The sequence below is a fragment of the Calonectris borealis genome, unplaced genomic scaffold (assembly GCF_964195595.1).
Source record: "Calonectris borealis unplaced genomic scaffold, bCalBor7.hap1.2 HAP1_SCAFFOLD_360, whole genome shotgun sequence".
NCBI lineage: Eukaryota > Metazoa > Chordata > Aves > Procellariiformes > Procellariidae > Calonectris > Calonectris borealis.
The window spans coordinates 1-17000 of record NW_027441742.1 but is presented as its reverse complement, the minus strand read 5'-3'; the positions used below and the strand labels follow the sequence as shown (position 1 = coordinate 17000).

Sequence of the window (17000 nt, the reverse complement as noted above, 5' to 3'; positions counted from 1 at the left end):
CACCTCTTTTCTGCCTCCTCCTGTTCTTCCTCTTCCTTCTCCTGTTCTCCTGCTCTTGTTCTTCCAGTTCTTCTTGTTCTTTCTCGTGTTCTTCATCCTGTTCTTCCTCGGTTCTTCCTCCTCTTCCTGTTCTTTTCATTTCTCCTCCTTTTTGTCTTCATCAGTTCTTCTTCACCTCTTCTTCCTCTTCCTCTTTCTCCTTCTCTTTCTCCTCGTCCTTCTCCTCCGCTTCTGTATGTTTTATCCTCTGCATGTTCATCCTCCTTGTGTTGTTCTTGTTCTTCATAGGCCTTCTCCTTATATCCCTCTTTCTCCTCCTCCTCCTCCAACTCATCCTTCTCCTATTTCCTTCTGTTTTTCTTCTTCCTCTCCCTGTTACTCTGCTGTTCTGCTTACCCCCCTGTTCTTTATCCTCATCCTCCTGTTCCTTCTGTTCTTTTTCCCACCTTCTCCTCTTCTTCTACTTCCTCTTCCTCCTCCTTCTCCTTCCTTCTCCTCCTCCTCCTCCTTCCTTCTCCTCCTCCTCCTGTTTCTTCACCCTCTTTCTCCTCCTCCTCCTCCTCATCTTCTCCTACCTCATATTCCTCTTTTTCTTTCTCCTCCTCCTCATCCTGTTTTTCCTCCTGTTCTTCCTCCTCCTCCTCTCCTTCCTAATTTTCTTCCTGCTATTCCTCCTCCTCGTCTTCTTCTTTCTCTTCCCCCTCACCCTCCTGTCCCCCCTCCTCTTTTTTTTTGAAAGAATCATAGAATGTTTGGGTTGGAAGGGACCTTTAAAGATCACCTAGTCCAACCCCCCTGCAATGAGCAGGGACATCTTCAACAAGATCAGGTTGCTCAGAGCCCCATCCAATGTGACCTTGAGTGTTTCCAGGGATGGGGCATCTACCACCTCTCTGGGCAACCTATGCCAGTATTTCACACCCTCATCATAAAAAATTTCTTCCTTATATATTTCTGTCTCCTTCTTCTCCTCCTCCTCTTCCTCTTCTTATTCCTGTTCCTTTTCCTGTTTCTCCTCCTCCTGTTCCTCCTCCACCTCCTCTTCTTCCTCCTCTTGCTCATTTTCTCATCTTTCTCCTCCTCCTCGTCCTGTTCCTTTTCATCCTTGTCCTGTTTTTTTCCTCCTCCTTCTACTCATCTTCCTGTGTTCCTCCTTCTCCTCCTCCTCCTCCTTCACTTTTTCCTCCAACTTCTCCTCATCCATTTCCTTTTGTTTCTCCTCATCCTTCTCTTGCATTTTCTCCTTGCCAATTGCATGAGGTTCAACAAGGCTAAGTGCCGGGTCCTGCATTTGGGTCATAAGCCCTCACTGGGCACTGGTGAGGCCGCACCCCGAATACTGTGTTCAGTTTTGGGCCCCTCACTACAGGAAGTGGTTGAGTCCACCATCCTTGGAGGTGTTTAAAAGACGTGTAGACGTGGCGCTTCAGGACATGGTTTAGTGGTGGACTTGGCAGTGTTAACTAACGGTTGGATTCGATGATCTTAAGGGTCTTTTCCCACCTAAATGATTCTATGATTCTATTAATTCTCTATTGCTGTCTTCTTCCTCCTCTTCTTCCTCCTGTTTTTCCTTTTCCACCTCCTCACTCTCTTCCGCCTGTTCTTCCTTCTTCGGTACTTCATCCTGTTCTTCCACATTCTCCTGCTGTTCTTCCTCCTTCTCCACCTGTTCCTTCTGTTCTTCTGTCTCCTTCTCCTGTTCTTCTTCCTCCTCTTCCTCCTCAATTTTCTCCTTGTCCTCCTGTTCCTCCTTCTCCTGTTCTCCCTATTCTTCCTCCTCCCCTCCTCCTTCTCCTCTATCTCTTTCTTTTCCTCTTCCTCCTGCTCCTCCGCCTTGTCCCGTTGCTTCTGTTCTTCCTGTTCTTCCTCCTCTTCCTCCTATTTTTCCTCATTCTCCACATTCTTTTCTTCCTCATGCTCTTACTTCTCCTTCTCCTCCTCCTTGTCTTTCTATTCCTCCTCCTCCTTTTTCTTCCTCCAACTCCTCCTCCTGTTCCTTTTCTTCCTTCTCTTGTTCAGCCTGCTCCTCCTCCTCTCCTTTTTCCTCCTCCTCTTCATGTTCTTCCTCTTTTTTTTTGTCCCTCTTGTTCTTTGTCCTCCTCCTTGTGTTCCTTCTCCTCCTTCTGTTCTTCTTCCTCCTCCGCCTTTTTTTTCCTTGTCCTCCTCATGGTCTTCTTCCTCTTCATCTTCCTTGTCTTGTTCTTTCTAGTACTTCTGTTCTACCTCCTTCTCCTCTTCCTCTTTTTTCCTCCTTCTCATCTCGTTCTTCCTGTTCCTTCTGTTTTTCCGTCTCCTCCTCATCTTCCTCTTTACCCTTCTCCTCCTCCTCTTCTGCCTTCTTTTCCCGTTCCCCCTGTTCCTTCTGTTCTTCCGCCTCCTTTTCCTTCTTCTGTGCTTTTCCACTGTTTTTCCACTGGTTCCTCAAGTTACTACTCCTTTTATTGCTCTTCTTCCACCTCTTGTCTCCTCCTTCTCATCCATGGTCCTTCATTGGATTGTCTCCAGTACGTCCATGTCTCTTGTACTGGGGAGCCCAGAACTGGACACAGCGCGCCAGGTGTGGCCTCACCAGTGCTGAGGAGAGAGAGGGGAAGGATCACCTCCCTCCACCTGCTGGCAAGACTTCACCTAATGCAGCCCATTCACCGGTTTTGCAGGAAGGACACATTGCTGGTGTCCCCCAGGTCCCTCAGGGCCTATTCTGTCGAGCTGCTTTCCAGCCGGGTGGCCCCCAGCATATATTGGTGCAGGGGGTTGTTCCTCCCCAGGTGCAGGACATATCACTTGAGCTTGAAGTGACGTTCAGACAGGTCTTCTCTAAACATATGGACCTCATTGGTGCCCCAACCGAGGTTGACTGAGTTGAAGAGCACCTAAGCTGCTCCTTATTTGTGCCGTTAGAGATTTCTAGAGATTTCTAAGGTGGGCAGTGGGGAGGATAGACTTTTTTGGATGGTGTCTCATTGCTTATAGAAGCTCTCATTCACCAAGCCTGGCTCGCGGTTAAACTAACCGTGTGACAAAAAGTGAGAAACTGTTGGAGATGGCAGACCATGAAAGGAGAAAACTGGTTGGCCTAGTTAAGTTAAACTAGTGAGACAATAAAGGGAAAAACTGCCAGACAAAAGACACGGAAGCAGAGCGTCAGGATAAAAGGGTGAAGGAGGGAATAGAAGGTGCAGCTGTTAATGAGCTGGGGATGCCCGGGGTGCCAGTCAGAAGCCCTGTACCTGCTCCGTGCAGCCTGCAGCAAGACAAGAAACCCCCTTGTGTAGTCTGAGAATCGCATGCCTTTTGGATCCGGTGCCAAGTTCACTGGTCACCCTCCTGATCAGGGTCAGTCTGTGCCCAAAGCCGCTGGCATCCACAGCACGGTGTGGGTGTTGTGACGTATCGCATGCTGTGATCGTGGGGTGGTGTTTCTCCATGTAGGGGGAAAGGTCTGTTACAGAGACTGCTGCTCTCCCCAGGTGCACACACCAAAACAGACTGATGAAAATACTCTAAACCAATAGTCCTGCAAAGAAGCACTTGTTTCACGTGCCCTCGGGGGCCATCTCCAAAAAGCTGAATACGCTGCACAGAAATGTCACCTGGATCGTGCTGCCCAGAAGGCAAACCACAGCTTGCCTAAAAGGCCAGTCTAAACACAGAAAACACCGGACAAGCTGTGGCCCACACGGTATCCAATGACGGGCCAGTTTCTCCTCCTGTTACTCACAAGCTCCAAAACTGTCATCTGCAGACCAACCTCTCTTGCAGGGTGCAGCACCTCCCTTATTCTTTAGGCAGTCAGACAAACCAGCATGGAAAACTACGACCAAATAACAGAAAGTTGTCTCAATTCGCCTGCGTCCTGACTGAGGCGGTAACACCGCCTCCCCACACCCAAAAAACCAACAGATGAGCACATATCCAGCCTTTCATAAAGACCGGAGGACCGTATGGAAATTTCTTTCCGAACCCACATGCAATCCTATGCCTGCCTAGTAGCATGAAGGGCTTGGCTATGTGTGCATTTCCTACTGTGGTAGAGATGGCAGAGTAGGAACCAGAGTTCTGGTCATCCTTTCATCATCTGGATTTGAGCTGAGAAACCTTCTAGGAAGGTCAGCTTTCCCATGCTCATCCACAGTCCAGCAAAAAGCAAAAGGGTATTCCATTTGAATATGAGTCCCCTTTGTCTTTTCGTGACGCAGTTGGGTCTGAAGGGTTGGAGGTCTCCAGTTTCTGCCCAGCTTGATCCTGGCTGGAGAATGGGAGCAAATGTTCTTGGAGGAGACATAGGGGTAGGCACACACAGACACAGGCAGGAGCCTCCTCTTTGGAGAAAACGAGGGCAAGAAAATGCAGAGAGCAAAGGCCAGGTCAGTCCCCTCGAGACCACGTTGCCTCGCGTCATAGAATCATAGAATAGTTTGGGTTGGAAGGGACCTTTAAAGGTCACCTAGTCCAGCCCCCTGCAATGAGCAGGGACATCTTCAACTAGATCAGGTTGCTCAGAGCCCCGTCACACCTGACCTTGGATGTTTCCAGGGATGGGTCCCTGGAGGGGGACGTGGATCGGGGACAGAGCTGGGAAGGGCTGTCTGGAGAAAGTCTTTGCTGAAACTATTTGAGGACCACGAGCAAATTCAAGATGGAGAATGGGGAAATCCTGCATTTCTGGGCCTGTGGAGGTCCCCAGGGTGCTGCAATGTCCGGTCCCCGCCCCATGGTGTGTCCCCAGCATGTGTCCCTGTGTCCCCGTGTCACAGCAGCCCTCTGTGGGGTGCCACGCCCCACAGGGGTGTCACAATGGCCGGGCTCTATATCTTGCTCCTGGGGCTGGTGCTGCCCCAGTTTCTCGCGGTTTTTGCCCGGAGAGAGCAGTGCATCGATCCGGGAGATCCTGCGGCCATGAGGAGGATGAGAGCGCTCAGAGGTGAGGGGCTGGCGGGAGGTTGGGGGCTGATGCCTGCTGGAGGCAGTGTCCACCCCAGCCGGGTGCTGGGGGCTGCGTCCCCATCACCTCTCATCCTGCTGCCAGGCACCTCTGAGAGGGCTCTGGCTCCATCCTCTCCCTGCCCTCCGCGGGGCAGCTGGGGACCGCTCAGACAACCTGGCCCGGCCGGCTCTTGTTGGGGCTGCCCAGCCGCAGCCCCCCTGGCCTCTCCTCGCGGAGCCCCATGTCCATCCCCTGCCCAGCTCAGGGCCCCCGCGCTGGACTCGCTGCAGCGCGTTGCTGCCCTTCTGTCACTGGGGAGCCCAGAATGGGCCCAGTCCCCCAAAGTGGTCTTCCCACTGCTGCAGTGAGGGGAAGACTCCCTCCCCTCATCCCACTGACTGCCCTCTTGCCAGTGCAGTCCAGCACAGGCTGTTAGTGCTGGGGGAGGCTGGGGAGATCCTCACCCCTCCCTGGTGCGAAGCCCTGCAGCCAGTAAAACCGTATTTTTTTTCTTCCAGCTCTCTGCCCATGCCTGGGTTCCCAGTCCAGACCCGCGCGTTCTGAGGACAGAGGCGGGGCAACGGGGACTGTCCCTGCAGCCGTCACTACCTTTGCGGCTGTCGGGACTTCTCTGCTAAAGCGGCTGCAAGACAATGAGGTGAGGCGGGGGGGTGAGGGCTCCCCTCCATGCCGCTGGCTTCCCTGGGTGCTGCGGCAGAACGGCACCTCTGCCCTCCTGCAGGCGCTTTGTCCCCCAGCGCCGATCCTGCCGCTCAAGCTGGACTAATGCCACCGCTCCCCACTCCTTTCCCCAGGAGCTCGCAGCACTCTCCTGGGCAAGGCAAAGCCTCTGGCATAAATCCCAGCATCTCCCAGCGCCTTTGCCCAAGTGCCCGAGGCCCCTCCTTAGCTTTGGTTTGGGAACTGTCCCATCACCGGGGCTCCTGCCTGTGCCCCAAGGTGCAGGGTGCTCGTGGCTTCCTCTCCTCAGGGCCTGGTCTCGTTCCCACACCTCCCCCTTTGTCATGGTCCATTTGGATCTCTCAAATTTACAGGACAATGTTCTCTTTAAACTTTATTTCATGAGCTCATTAGGAAATACGATAATCAAACACGATAAACAGGGGTTCAATCACCTTTTGCCCAGACTAGTCTGTGACGTGAATTCACTTCTTTGCCAGTCAAGTCATAAGGTTTCATAACATACAACCCATAGCTCTTAATATCGTGCACCTATGAGCAAAAAAGAGAATTAGTTAGCTAGCCGACGGTGAGAGGGCTCATCCTTCCTCCTCCGTCACGGTGCGGGCGTCCCCTGTATCACACCGGGAAGCACGAAAGCCTCAGCAGTTCAGCTGCTGTTGGATCCGCTTCAAAAGTTTTCTGAGTAAGCTGATGTTTTAAACCCTCCAGCTTGGAGGTTTGGTCTCTACCATTTCCATAAGTTAGTGGATCCTAAGGTTTCTGAGGAAACTGCCAGACAAAAGATAATGCTGCCGCAGACAGCAATCTGCAGTGATAATGGCTGCATCATGGCCCTGCAGCTCTTTCTGGCCACCTGCCCTGCCTACGTGGGGCTCTTGCTTTGACCTAATGGCACTGCTCCCAGCACACATCAGGCCTTCGCATGAGCTGGGTTAGCCAAAATCTAGGCAGGAGTTTAGTGAACAGTCACACCCTTCCTCGCCTGGCACTTTCCCTCTGACCTCCGCCGTCTCCCGTCCTCGGGAGTGACTTCCGAGGCTCCCGCACGGCCTTTTACCCTGGCGGAGTCGATCTCCCTGTCTGGCTCTCTGCTGATGTCAGAGGCGCCGCGGAAGATCTTGCTGTTCCCCGTGGCTGTCCTGACCGATGCCTGCAGCTCGTACCTCGTGCCCGTGTCACACAGATGATTTGGGGGGCAGCAGGTCTCTCTCGTGGCTCCCTGGGAATGAGGGCAGAGCAAGTCCCATCACTCCCCTTCGTGGTCTGTCCCCAGGGTGACCGAGTGGAGACATACCGGGAGCTGGAGAGCGTCTTGCAGGGAGACGACGGCTGCTTGACGAGCGGTGTTGTGAACCGCCTGATAGCGGAGGCGTCCAGGGACATGCGAGCAGCCCAGGTGAGCTTGTTCTCTTTCAAGGCCACCAAAGCAGCCTGCCTCCGGCCCTGGTTTTTGGGGAAATAGAGAGTGGCGCAGAGATGTTCCTCGGTTATTCAGACCCAGCGGAGGTCCTAAGGGAGAGGCTCTGGGGACTCGTCATTACAGGGAATTTGGAGAGGGGACGCAGAGAGCTCTGCAGAGAAGCGGACTCGGGGCTGTTTCTAACTGAGCGAGAGCTGGGTTCAAGCTCAAGGTTATTTCTTCTGCCTTGAGGAGGAGCCATGGGAACCCACCAGCCCCACGGAGAGGTCCCAGGGGGGTGTCGAGTCTGCGACAGTTTGTTCCTGGCATCTCCATGGAGAGGGGCCAGCAGCACAGGGTTGTGCCGGGGAAAAGCCTCCCTCGTCTCGCCGGGGAGCTGCTCGCCTACCCCAGGGTACAAGAGGCGGCAGCTGCCTGGCCCCGAGCACAACTGCCCCGAGGGGTCTCGCAGAAGAGATGGGGTCATTCAGCCTGTCCGAGTGCCTCAGCCGTTTTTCTTGGGAGTGTTTAACCTGTGGCACTTTTGCAGGGTGTGACAGGTGATGTGAAGACGGCCGCTAGCGACGTCCTGGTGGCGCTGGCCCGCTCCCACTTCCACTTTGTCATGTCCGAGCTCCAGAGCCACCTGAAGGCCATGGGGAAGGTCCCTGATGAGATTGTGCTCCTCACCGTGGGCAAAATGGCCCGCAGCTACGGTACGGTACTGGTTTGGGTAGGGGTCTGTGCTAACGAGGAGAGGGGATGCTCCCCCTCCCTAAGTGCTCTGTGTTGAACGGGGGGGCTATGGAGTTGCTGTGCCTCCTTGCTCCGTGTCAGGGCCGGCTGGCAGCTCTGCCTTACCAGCCCGATCCAGTTTCTGAAGGGTGGGAACCCGTTGGAGACAAAGCTGTGGGGTCTCTGCCCCCCACTGTCCTCCCCATTTCTCCAAAGGGCTTCCTGTGTCCCCCTTGGGGAAGGCAGCCCTCCCCACGCCCTCTGGCATGTCGTACATGGCCCAGCAGCCCCAGCCCTGCCAGGGACGGACCCCAGTCTCCCACGTCTCTCACTGACCCTCTCGGTCCCTCTGTCCCTGCCTGCTCTGCAGCTCTGCGGTGCATCCCCTTTGTGGGAATGACGCTGCTCGCCCTGCGCGCCGTGCTGAGCCGGGTGGGGAGTGGCCGGATCCTGCGCGCCGTCTGCAGCGGTGAGTGTTGGCTCCTTGGCCGGGGTCCCAGGGGCTGGGGCTGTGGGGGCCTTCGATGCCTCCATGTGATCTCAGAGGGAACGTGGTGGGTGTCAGCCTGCAGTGAGGTCAGGCCTTGATGATCCCAAACTGCTGTGAGTGTGTAGAAGAGAGGGGGAAGCCCAGGAGGTTTCCGCGGGCAGGACGCGGCAGTGCTGCAGGGAGGTACTCCCGGGTCCCTTCCAACGGCTTCTGTTCCCCTGCGTTCCTCTGGGCTTAAAATGCCTGCTCTGAAAGGGCGTGTATGTGGGAAGGGAAGGGAAGGGAAGGGAAGGGAAGGGAAGGGAAGGGAAGGGAAGGGAAGGGAAGGGAAGGGAAGGGAAGGGAAGGGAAGGGAAGGGAAGGGAAGGGGAAGAGGCTGCAGTGAGAAATGCTGGAGGGGAATAGGCCATTGACGAGGAGAAGGTGTGATGGGGAGGAGGAGAGAAACAGCGAGGTGTTTGAATCCAGACACCTCAAGAGCACACATTGCCCTCAGATCCAGATCTGGTCCTGGGCTGAGCCCTGCCAAGCATGGGACTGTCCTCAAAGCAGGCTTGGGTGAGGGTGCAAGGTACCATCCCTGCTGCAGACTCTCACATGCTCTCTTTTCCTTTCTCCTGGTGCAGTTCTGGAGCAATGGTCCAAAGGAGTCAATACCTACTTTGGCAACCAGGAGCAATGCCCCTTCCCTCGCAAGGGGGTAGCACAGTCCTGTGAAGCCATTTACCCGGTCTTCCGCTATGCGATGGCAAATTGGCTGGACTGCAAGGAGGAAGAGGTGAGAAGTGCTGCTTTCCACACCTGGGGCTGCAGCAGAGATCTCCGTCTGTGCCCCAGTGGGGTGCGAGCAGAAGGGGGAGGGGAGGGGTCTTCGTGATGGGAAACAGCTGAGTCCTGGGGCCTTTCTGCAGGGAGGGCTGGGGTACCAGCTTGGGGAAACGCTCGCTCTCCTCTGGAGTGAGCCCTTCTCCTGCAGGGCAGAAGGGAGAGGGAAACCCCTCCCAGTGGGAAGGGCAGACTGGTGTCCAGGGGGTGCTGAGCGCTAGGCAGACCTTCGGCCCTCCAAGCAGCGCCTCTCCCTTCCCTCTTCAGGACAAGCAGGCTGTCCTCGGGGCAGTGTCTGCCATGATGGAGGTCCTTCTGCATGAGGAGCAGCACCGAGAGCATGCCTGGGAGCAGGTCTTCTGGCTCCTGCACCAATATCAGGAGGTCCGAGACACCTCCCGGGTCAGCAAGGTGAGGTGTTGCGCAGGGCCTGGCAATGGCTGCTGGGGTGGGTCTATGCGAGTGCCATATGGTCTATGCGAGGAGCTGGGGAGCTGTGGGGTGCCAGGAGGAGCTGGGAAGCCCTTAGAGAAGGAACAGGGAGAGCAGAGGAGGCCTGAAGCTTCCCGGGCTCTTTGGGCAAGAAAAAAGAAACGTGGGGCGGGGCAGGAGGGAGGCAAGAGTCCCTGGGGCTCATCTTCTCAGGAAGGAAGGCATTGCCACCTCCCTGGGGCTCTGTGTGCGGGAAGAGCTTTGCCCTAATGCCCAGGGCCGTGTCCGGCCCCGTCCATGAGGGGCGAGGTCTGATGAGTGGGAAGTGCCGGGAAACTGAGTTGTCAACCGCGGGCTCTGTTCAGAGGAAGGAGACCCTCCTGATGTTGCTCTGAGGGGAGGGCAATCAAGGAGTCCCATGCAGGAGGGTTTAGGGTTTTCCCTGGGAGCTGGTGTTAGGGACTCCCCTTATCCCAGATGTGCTGGATTTTCCTTTCCGAAGTGCCTTTAGGTGCCTTTAGCCTCTTCTTCCTCCCCCGTTCTCTTGTAGAGCCTAAGTTATGTCTTGGACGTGCTGGAGGGAGTTCAGACCCCAATCCCACAGGGCACGGCTCTTGCCATCAGCACCGCTGTGCATCGCCAGGTAAGGGGAGCCTGCGCCCTGCTGCCAGCCTGGGGCCCGCACACCTAATTGCCATGGAGGGGAAAGACCTGCCAGCTGGCAGGGCAGGGCATGGCAGGGCAGGGCGTCCCTCCACCGGGACCTTCCTGCAGGCCAGGAGCACACCAGGATTTGTGATCCAGGTGCCACCTTAAGGCTGCAGGAAGCCTGATCCGGGCTGTTTGGAACGGGCCCAAGGGGCAGCCTGTTCCCACAGCAATTTCCCTCTCGGCCAAGTCGCAGGAGGACTCTGGCGTGCTGGCACCCTAAGGGCAGCCTTTTGACACTGCTCAGCCTCAGCTCCTGGGCAGCCTGGGCTGCTGCAAACCTCTGTGTGTGCCCAGGGCCATCGTTGGGTGGGCTGGGTTTTGGCTGTGGGTCCCGTGCCCAGAGAGCTCAGGGAGAGGGGAGCAGAGAGCACCGTTTCTTTTCAGTCCCTCTCAACACTGATGTAGCTTTCTCTAAAACGCACCTTGTTCCCACAGCTCTCCGATGCGACCAAGGAGCCTGGCCCGGCCCATAGGGCAGTGCTGTCCCGCTGCATCGTGCTGCAGGGTAAGGAGAGGAGACTGGGCGATGCCCCGCCGTGCTGTGGCAGCTCTCTCCCTGTCCTTGGTGGTCAGGAGCAGCTGCCTGCTAATGCAGAATGCGATTTCTTCCCCACAGCACGAATGTGCCCCGCGGAGACGGTCGTGTTTCTGCGCTCCCAGCTGAGCAGTGGGAGCGAGGCCGGTCGCGTGGCAGCCCTGGGCCTGCTGGGAGCGCTGGCCCACTCTGACGGTCAGTGCCCGGACCAGGGACACGAGGCAGGGGTTGGGGCTGCTGGGCTGAGAGCAGGAACGGGCTGAAAGTGGTGCACCTGCACCCAAAAGGAGCTGCAAAGAGCAGGTCCCCCAGCTGAGCTGACACCCCACAACAGGGATTGAGCTCTCCCCCGGCAGCTAGAAATGGCGCACCCCAGGCACAATGCTGCAAGCTCAGTAACACAGACAGGCTGGTGGGCGGGCGGGTGGGCTGGTTTGCACAGGAGCTGCTTGTACCCATGCTGTTTGTGTCATCCTCTGTGTTACCATATTACCATGGCTTTCAATCCCTGTAAAATAGCTGTGCCTCTAGAAACGGAGTTGCTCCGGCTACGCCGCTGCCTCCTGTGAAGTCAGAGTCAGGCCCCACTTCTCTGTCCTGTTGGTGTGCAAAAAACTTGGAAGCTTCAAGGGATCCCTTCTGCCATCAGGGCTTTGCCTCAACGCACACTTCTCCATATCTCTTCCAGCACCTGAGACGAGAGAGAAGCTGCCCCAAGTGGTGGAGGCCGTGCAGTCGGTGTGCAACCACCCGAGTGCCCAGGTGAGCTGGTTTGGGAAGGGACAGTGCCGCCAGGGGAGGCAGAGAAACCCTTTCCCTTGGGGCAGAGCTGGGGTGCCTGGGGAAGCGTCGGCGCGTTGCCCAGGCAGTGGGTGATGGCTCCCCCCCAGGAAGAGCTGGCAGAGTGGAGCAGGGAGGTCGCTGTGCTCTGTGGGGCAAATGCCTGTCCAGCCTGGTGCTAAAGCCCAGCCCTGACGCCAGAAGCGAAAGCTTCTGCGGTGCCCTTGTCATCTCTCCACGAGCCACAAAGGCTGCCCCCAAGCAAAGGCAGCTTCCCTTTGGGTTTTGAACAGGAGGAACGTAACCGCACTCTCCCCTGGCAGGTGCGGAGGGCGGTTCTGGAGTTCATCAGGGAGCTGCTCAGCTCCGGCTCCCAGAGCTGCTGGGCATGGGATGTGGTGGGGCACATCTTCATCGAGTTCAGCCGGACCTCGGGCAGACTGGTAAGGGCAGAGCAGGACACCCAGGGCTTTGACCAGTGCCTGGACTGTGCTGAGAGCTCCTGCAGGTGTCCTTGGCCATGGAGAGCTCCACGCTGCAGGGCCATCAGCGCTGGCACTGCCATTGGAGCGGCCTCCAAATGGCTGTTCCTTGTGGGTGTGCGTGCTGATGTTGGTGGAAATGTCAGGGGATGATGTGGGTTTACACCCGGGCATGCTGCCCGGGACTGCGGGGCTGCCTGCGCACCCCACGGGCTGAGCTGTGCCCACAGGCGCCTCCAGCAAAGCTGCCTTGCAAAGGGAGGGGCTTGTAGGGACAGGACATCCTCCATCCTTAAATGCTGATGGACGACCAGCAAAACACAGCCAGTGCAGACAGGTGGGCCTGGCTGGAAGAGCCTTCTGTGGTGTTCTCGTGCTCTGGCCCTCCAAAGCACACCCTGCCCATCCAATAACAGTCTGGGGGCCCACATCCCTTCTGGCAAGGGGACAGGCCGTTTGGCAGTCCCTTCGCTGAGCATTTCCAGCTGGGCGCCCAAGGGATGAAAGCTGGGGATGGCCAAGCCTCCTGCTGACTTGCCGAGGATCTTCCCTCTGGCTGGAGCTTCCCTCCAGCTGAGAGATCCTTGTGTGTCGCTTTGCTCTGAGGCTCGGGGAGGCTCTGCTTTGGGAGCAGGGCGAAGGAAAGGGCTTCCGGCTGCACCTCCGCATCTGTCGGGCTGGGCGTGCTGCCGCCAGGGCTGGCACCGAGCACAGCCCTGCTGAAGGGCAAGTTCCTCACCTCTGCTTTGGTGTCATGACAGCAGCATTTGGGCCCTGGGGGACTGAGCAGACAAGCAGCGGCGCTCTCTGCTCCCAGGCTTCCCAGTCCTTCCCAGGGTCCGGAACCTGGTCCTCAAGCCGGGTCCGACTGTCCTTGTCCTCCTTCAGGAGGTCAGTGCTGCTGGGAGGCTGGCACAGGAGCACTGGTGAGTCGTGCCTGAGCCTCGTCGGTCAGGAGCTGAGAGTAACGGGGATTTTGCCAACTCTGTCTTACAGGTGGCAGGAGGCCTTTTTGCCTGGGAAACGCAGGAGGATGGAGCTCTTCGAGCCCTGTGCATGGACATCCTGGGCTCGCTGGATGTCTCTCTGAGAGGGATGACCAAAGTGAGTTGCCCTCTGCCCTGCTACTGTGGCTACTTCTTGCCTTCAGGACATTTTTCCTCATGCTCCCCCATGCCCTGAACCTCTCCCCTCACGTGTGCTGAAGCACCCAAGGCTCAGGGAAGCGCAGACCATCCTTTTTGTCTTTGAGCTGAGTGGAAATGCCAATGTGGCGAATTGCCCGGTTCTTCTCTGCAGCTCCTGTGGCCGAGGCTGCTGCAGTATGTGGTGCCAGCCCAGTACAGCGGCATGCTGATCCCGCTCTCCCGCTGCCTCCGAGCCCTAGTTGAGAGACGGGAGAGAGCAGGGTGCAAGGAAGAAGAGGAGGAGCCGGATGCCATGGACTCCCAGGAGCGAGGTAGGAGCCCCAGTGAGTGCTGCTGGGTTTGGCCAGGGGTCGGGCCAGTCCATGTCTCCCTGCGCCCCACCAGACCTGAGCAGGAGCCAAAAGGAAAACCAAAGGGCAGAGTCAGGCTCTGCTGCTGGATATGGGAGGCTCTGCCCTGCATTGCCCCTTGCCCGGTGCAGGGGCACAGCTCTCCTGCTCGCAGCACTCTCCTGGTGAGCCAGGGCTCATTCCTGGCCATGCTGGAGCTGCCTTCATCTCATGCTGGGCAGCCCTGGGGAGCCCCCCCGGGCCAGCGCTGTGGCAGCACAGCTGCCCTCAGCCCTCAGCCTTGTGCGGGGCATCGGAGGTGCAAAGGGCAGGGCATGGCGGGGGCTCGTTTGCTCACCCAGCCTTCCTTCCTCCCCGCAGCCCAGCTGCCGGCTCCCCAGGTCCTGTTTGTTCGACTGCTGGTGAGTAGTGGGGCCCTGGGGAAAGGGCTTTTCTGGCCAGGGGTGGTGGGAGAGCCCAGGGCAGAGATGCTGCTGAGGCCAGCGCCGGGAGCCCCTGAGGAGGAGGCGGCATGCCCGAGCCTGCCCGAGCCTATCGGGGATCCCACTCCTTTCTCGGGGCTGGCGGCACCCCGGGTGAAGCCATCGGCTGCCTGCTGCTGGCCGAGTGGCACCGAGCTCCCTCCCTCCCTCTGTCCCTCCCGGGAGAAGCTGTGGCTCTGGCAGCAGGAGCGACCCTTCTCTCCTGCCCTTGCCTAGGTGGTGGCGGCGGCTCCTAACGCGAGCAGCGAACGCACAGTCGCTGCCTTGCAGCTGCTGCAGGCGCTCCACGGCAGGATCCACAGAGCCTTGGGGGCGGCGTGGGCGACCGAGATCCCGCTCGTGCTGCAGTACCTGGAAGGTAAAGAGCAAGTGGGGAGGGAGGGGCTGGAGGGGAGGGAGGGGGGGCAGGAAAATGCAGCTTCCCAGCGTGAGAGAGGAAGAATTGTCCCCAGTTGCCCAGCACTTGCTCTGCTGCCTTTCCCCTTCCAGGGAGCCAGCACTGAGGCTGGGGCAGCCGTCCCCTGGCATCAATTCGGCCCAGGGGATGGACGGGGCCGTTGATGTCCCCTTGGATGGCAGGCCTTGGTGGCACCCCCATGTCCTGCCCGGACGGTGTTTGGGTGAGGGACAGGACTGGTGCTCCTGGAGCGGGTGCAGCCCCTGGCTTTGGAGGACCAAGTCCCCAGGCCAGGCCAGGTTTGCAGCAGCCGTCCTTGGCAATAGCCAGGGGGAAGGGCTGCAAACGGGCAGAATGCGGTGGGTCATTAAGGAGAAAATGTGTGTTGCTGGTGCGTGCTGTGACTCAGTGGTCGGAGTTGTGCTGGGAGCTGCAGTCAAGCGGTGGGGATCAGCTGCGGTCAGTGCGTCCTTCCCCAGCTTGAATCAGTGGCTCTGAGAAACGCCCCTGGGATCCCTCCCGTGTCTTTGGCCTCGCGAGGGCTTTGGCGTGGGTGCTTGTAGGCCTTTTCTAGACTGATGGCCTGGGACTTTTGGGAGGTCTGACTGCAGAGGAGACCACTGGGCTCTTCTTTGGTGTGAGGTTAAATAGCAGCGAGAGCTTTTGCTTCCTCTTGCTTTCTAGGAAGAACCGAGAGCTCCCTGGACTCTGCAGAGTGGGAGCACCGTGTGCTTAAGGTACAGCATCCTTGCGGGGGGGTTCACAAATAAAGGGGGAGAAGAGGGAGCAAAGTTGTGGGAGGAAGCTCGGGGCTGCCTGTGCAGGCACCAGGAGGTGGGGGCACCTCCTGAGCACCCCGCACCTCCCCCCGCAGTAGGTGCCTGCCCGCTCAGAGGAGCTGCTGCCTGCACATGTGCCACGGCTGATGGCTAATGCCCTCTAATGCTGTGGCACACGCCTTGGCGCTGCCGCCTCCTCTACGTCCGCCGTGCCGGGGCGTCTTGCCCGAGGTGTTAGGAGAAGAGGGATGCTGGTGAAAAGAGGGTTGGGTGGGGTGGGGGAAGAGACTGCCGTTCCCAGCAGCTCTCCCCCAGCAGCATGCCGGGACATGGAAGTGTGGAAAGGGGCCTGGCCAAGGGCAGGGCAACACTCGCTTCCTCTCCTGTTCACCCCAGTTCCTGCGAGCGTCGCTGGAGCCCATTGAGGACAAGGCCTGGACCGTGGGCCTGAGCCGGGAGCTGAGCCAGCAGCTGGGCAGCTCTGCCCCCGGCTCCTGGGAGAAGGTGTGTCTCCTGCCCTGCGCTGGGGCTGGGACTGGCGCCGGTGCTCTGCCCACGCAGGCGGTTTTCATTGCTTCCCCTTCCCTCAGGCTCCCCCAAAAGGAGCTTCGCTTGGGGTTGCCCCAGCGACTGGCTACAGCCTGGCACCACGGCCGGCCTTGCCCGCTCCCAGGGGCAGTCGGGTCCGTCTGGGGCCAGCCCTCTCCTGACAGGTCGGGCTGTGACCGCATCTCGGGCTCGGCCTCTTCTCTTTCAGCTTTTCCTGTACAAGGCTCTTGGGACGGCGCTGGCAGCTTGTCGGGACCTCAGGCACGTCCAAGGGCAGGTGCTGAGGTTCCTCCAGGAGACCAACCCTGTGGAGCTGTCTGAGGCCCAGGTGAAGTGACGCTCACGTCCTGGGCATCCCCTGCTGTTCCTGGGGAGAGGGAGGGCTGCTGGCCCTGCTCCAGACTTCCTTGATTTCCCCCTTGCTGCCGTTTCCCCCTTGCTGCAACGTCCTGCCTGGCTGTTGTTGCTGGCCACGTCTGAGTGCCTGGGCTGGAGCTGACTCCCCGTTTCTCTGTGGTTGCAGGGGATGATTTCTGTTGTGTCCCACGCTGCCGAGAACCACTTCCACCTGGTCTTGGACACAGTGACTATGTTCTCTGCTGCTTTCACCAGAGCCTGGTTCTGTCAGACTTCCACGGGCTGGAAGGTAAAGGATCCAGGGTTTTGCTGTTTGGCTTTCCTTTTTTGGCCTTATTTCCACTTCTACACCTGCAGCAGCCAAACCGTGGCAGCCGTCTTTAGATTAACCCTCTTGTAAGAGTTACGTGAAGCCTGTGTGTCAGAGGGGACATCCTGGCACTGGGGCCCCTGAGGTGTCTTTGGAAAGGACAGGGTTTGACACCTTGTGGATGAGAGCCACCCAGCCGGGGCAGCTGCAGCGGTTGCTTGCTTGCAGCCACGTTGCTCCTGACTTAACTTCAGCAGGAGCTGGCGACAAGGTGGGGTGGGCACGGTGCAACACTCTGCCCCTTCCTGAAAGCTGGGGGCCGGGAGCAGGAGCCTGGTGAGGTCTCGCTGGCTCTGCTCCCCCCGGGGGCTGTGGGGAAGCCTTTCTGGGCAGGGCCGGGCCCTGCAGAGAGAGCGGTGCAGCCTGGCCTGGGGAGGTGAGCAGGCTGGGCTCCTCTGCACCGCTGACCCGCGCAGGCTGCGCGACTTTGAGCAGCACCATGGCAGGCTATGTCAGATACCTTTCCACAGAAAGGTTCCAGACAGCTCCCCGACCTCTCAAATCAGTGGTAAAACCGCCAGCAGTGTGTGTGATGCTGGCTGCG

The 17000-nt window shown here is 58.2% G+C and overlaps 1 protein-coding gene across 1 annotated transcript; it reads left to right on the top strand.

Annotated features, from left to right (window-relative positions):
* Window positions 1–4800: 4800 nt before the first annotated feature.
* Window positions 4801–16375, top strand: LOC142077646 (maestro heat-like repeat-containing protein family member 2B; the record flags this gene model as incomplete). The annotated part of the gene is made up of 20 exons (XM_075139568.1): window positions 4801–4927; window positions 5449–5588; window positions 6909–7031; window positions 7585–7750; window positions 8140–8238; window positions 8886–9037; window positions 9352–9495; window positions 10067–10159; window positions 10663–10732; window positions 10844–10957; window positions 11451–11524; window positions 11866–11985; window positions 13021–13128; window positions 13324–13483; window positions 13883–13923; window positions 14221–14362; window positions 15086–15138; window positions 15577–15684; window positions 15938–16057; window positions 16253–16375. Coding segments are annotated over exons 1-20 (2277 nt in total), but the record flags the coding sequence as incomplete, so codon positions are not given.
* Window positions 16376–17000: the final 625 nt, after the last annotated feature.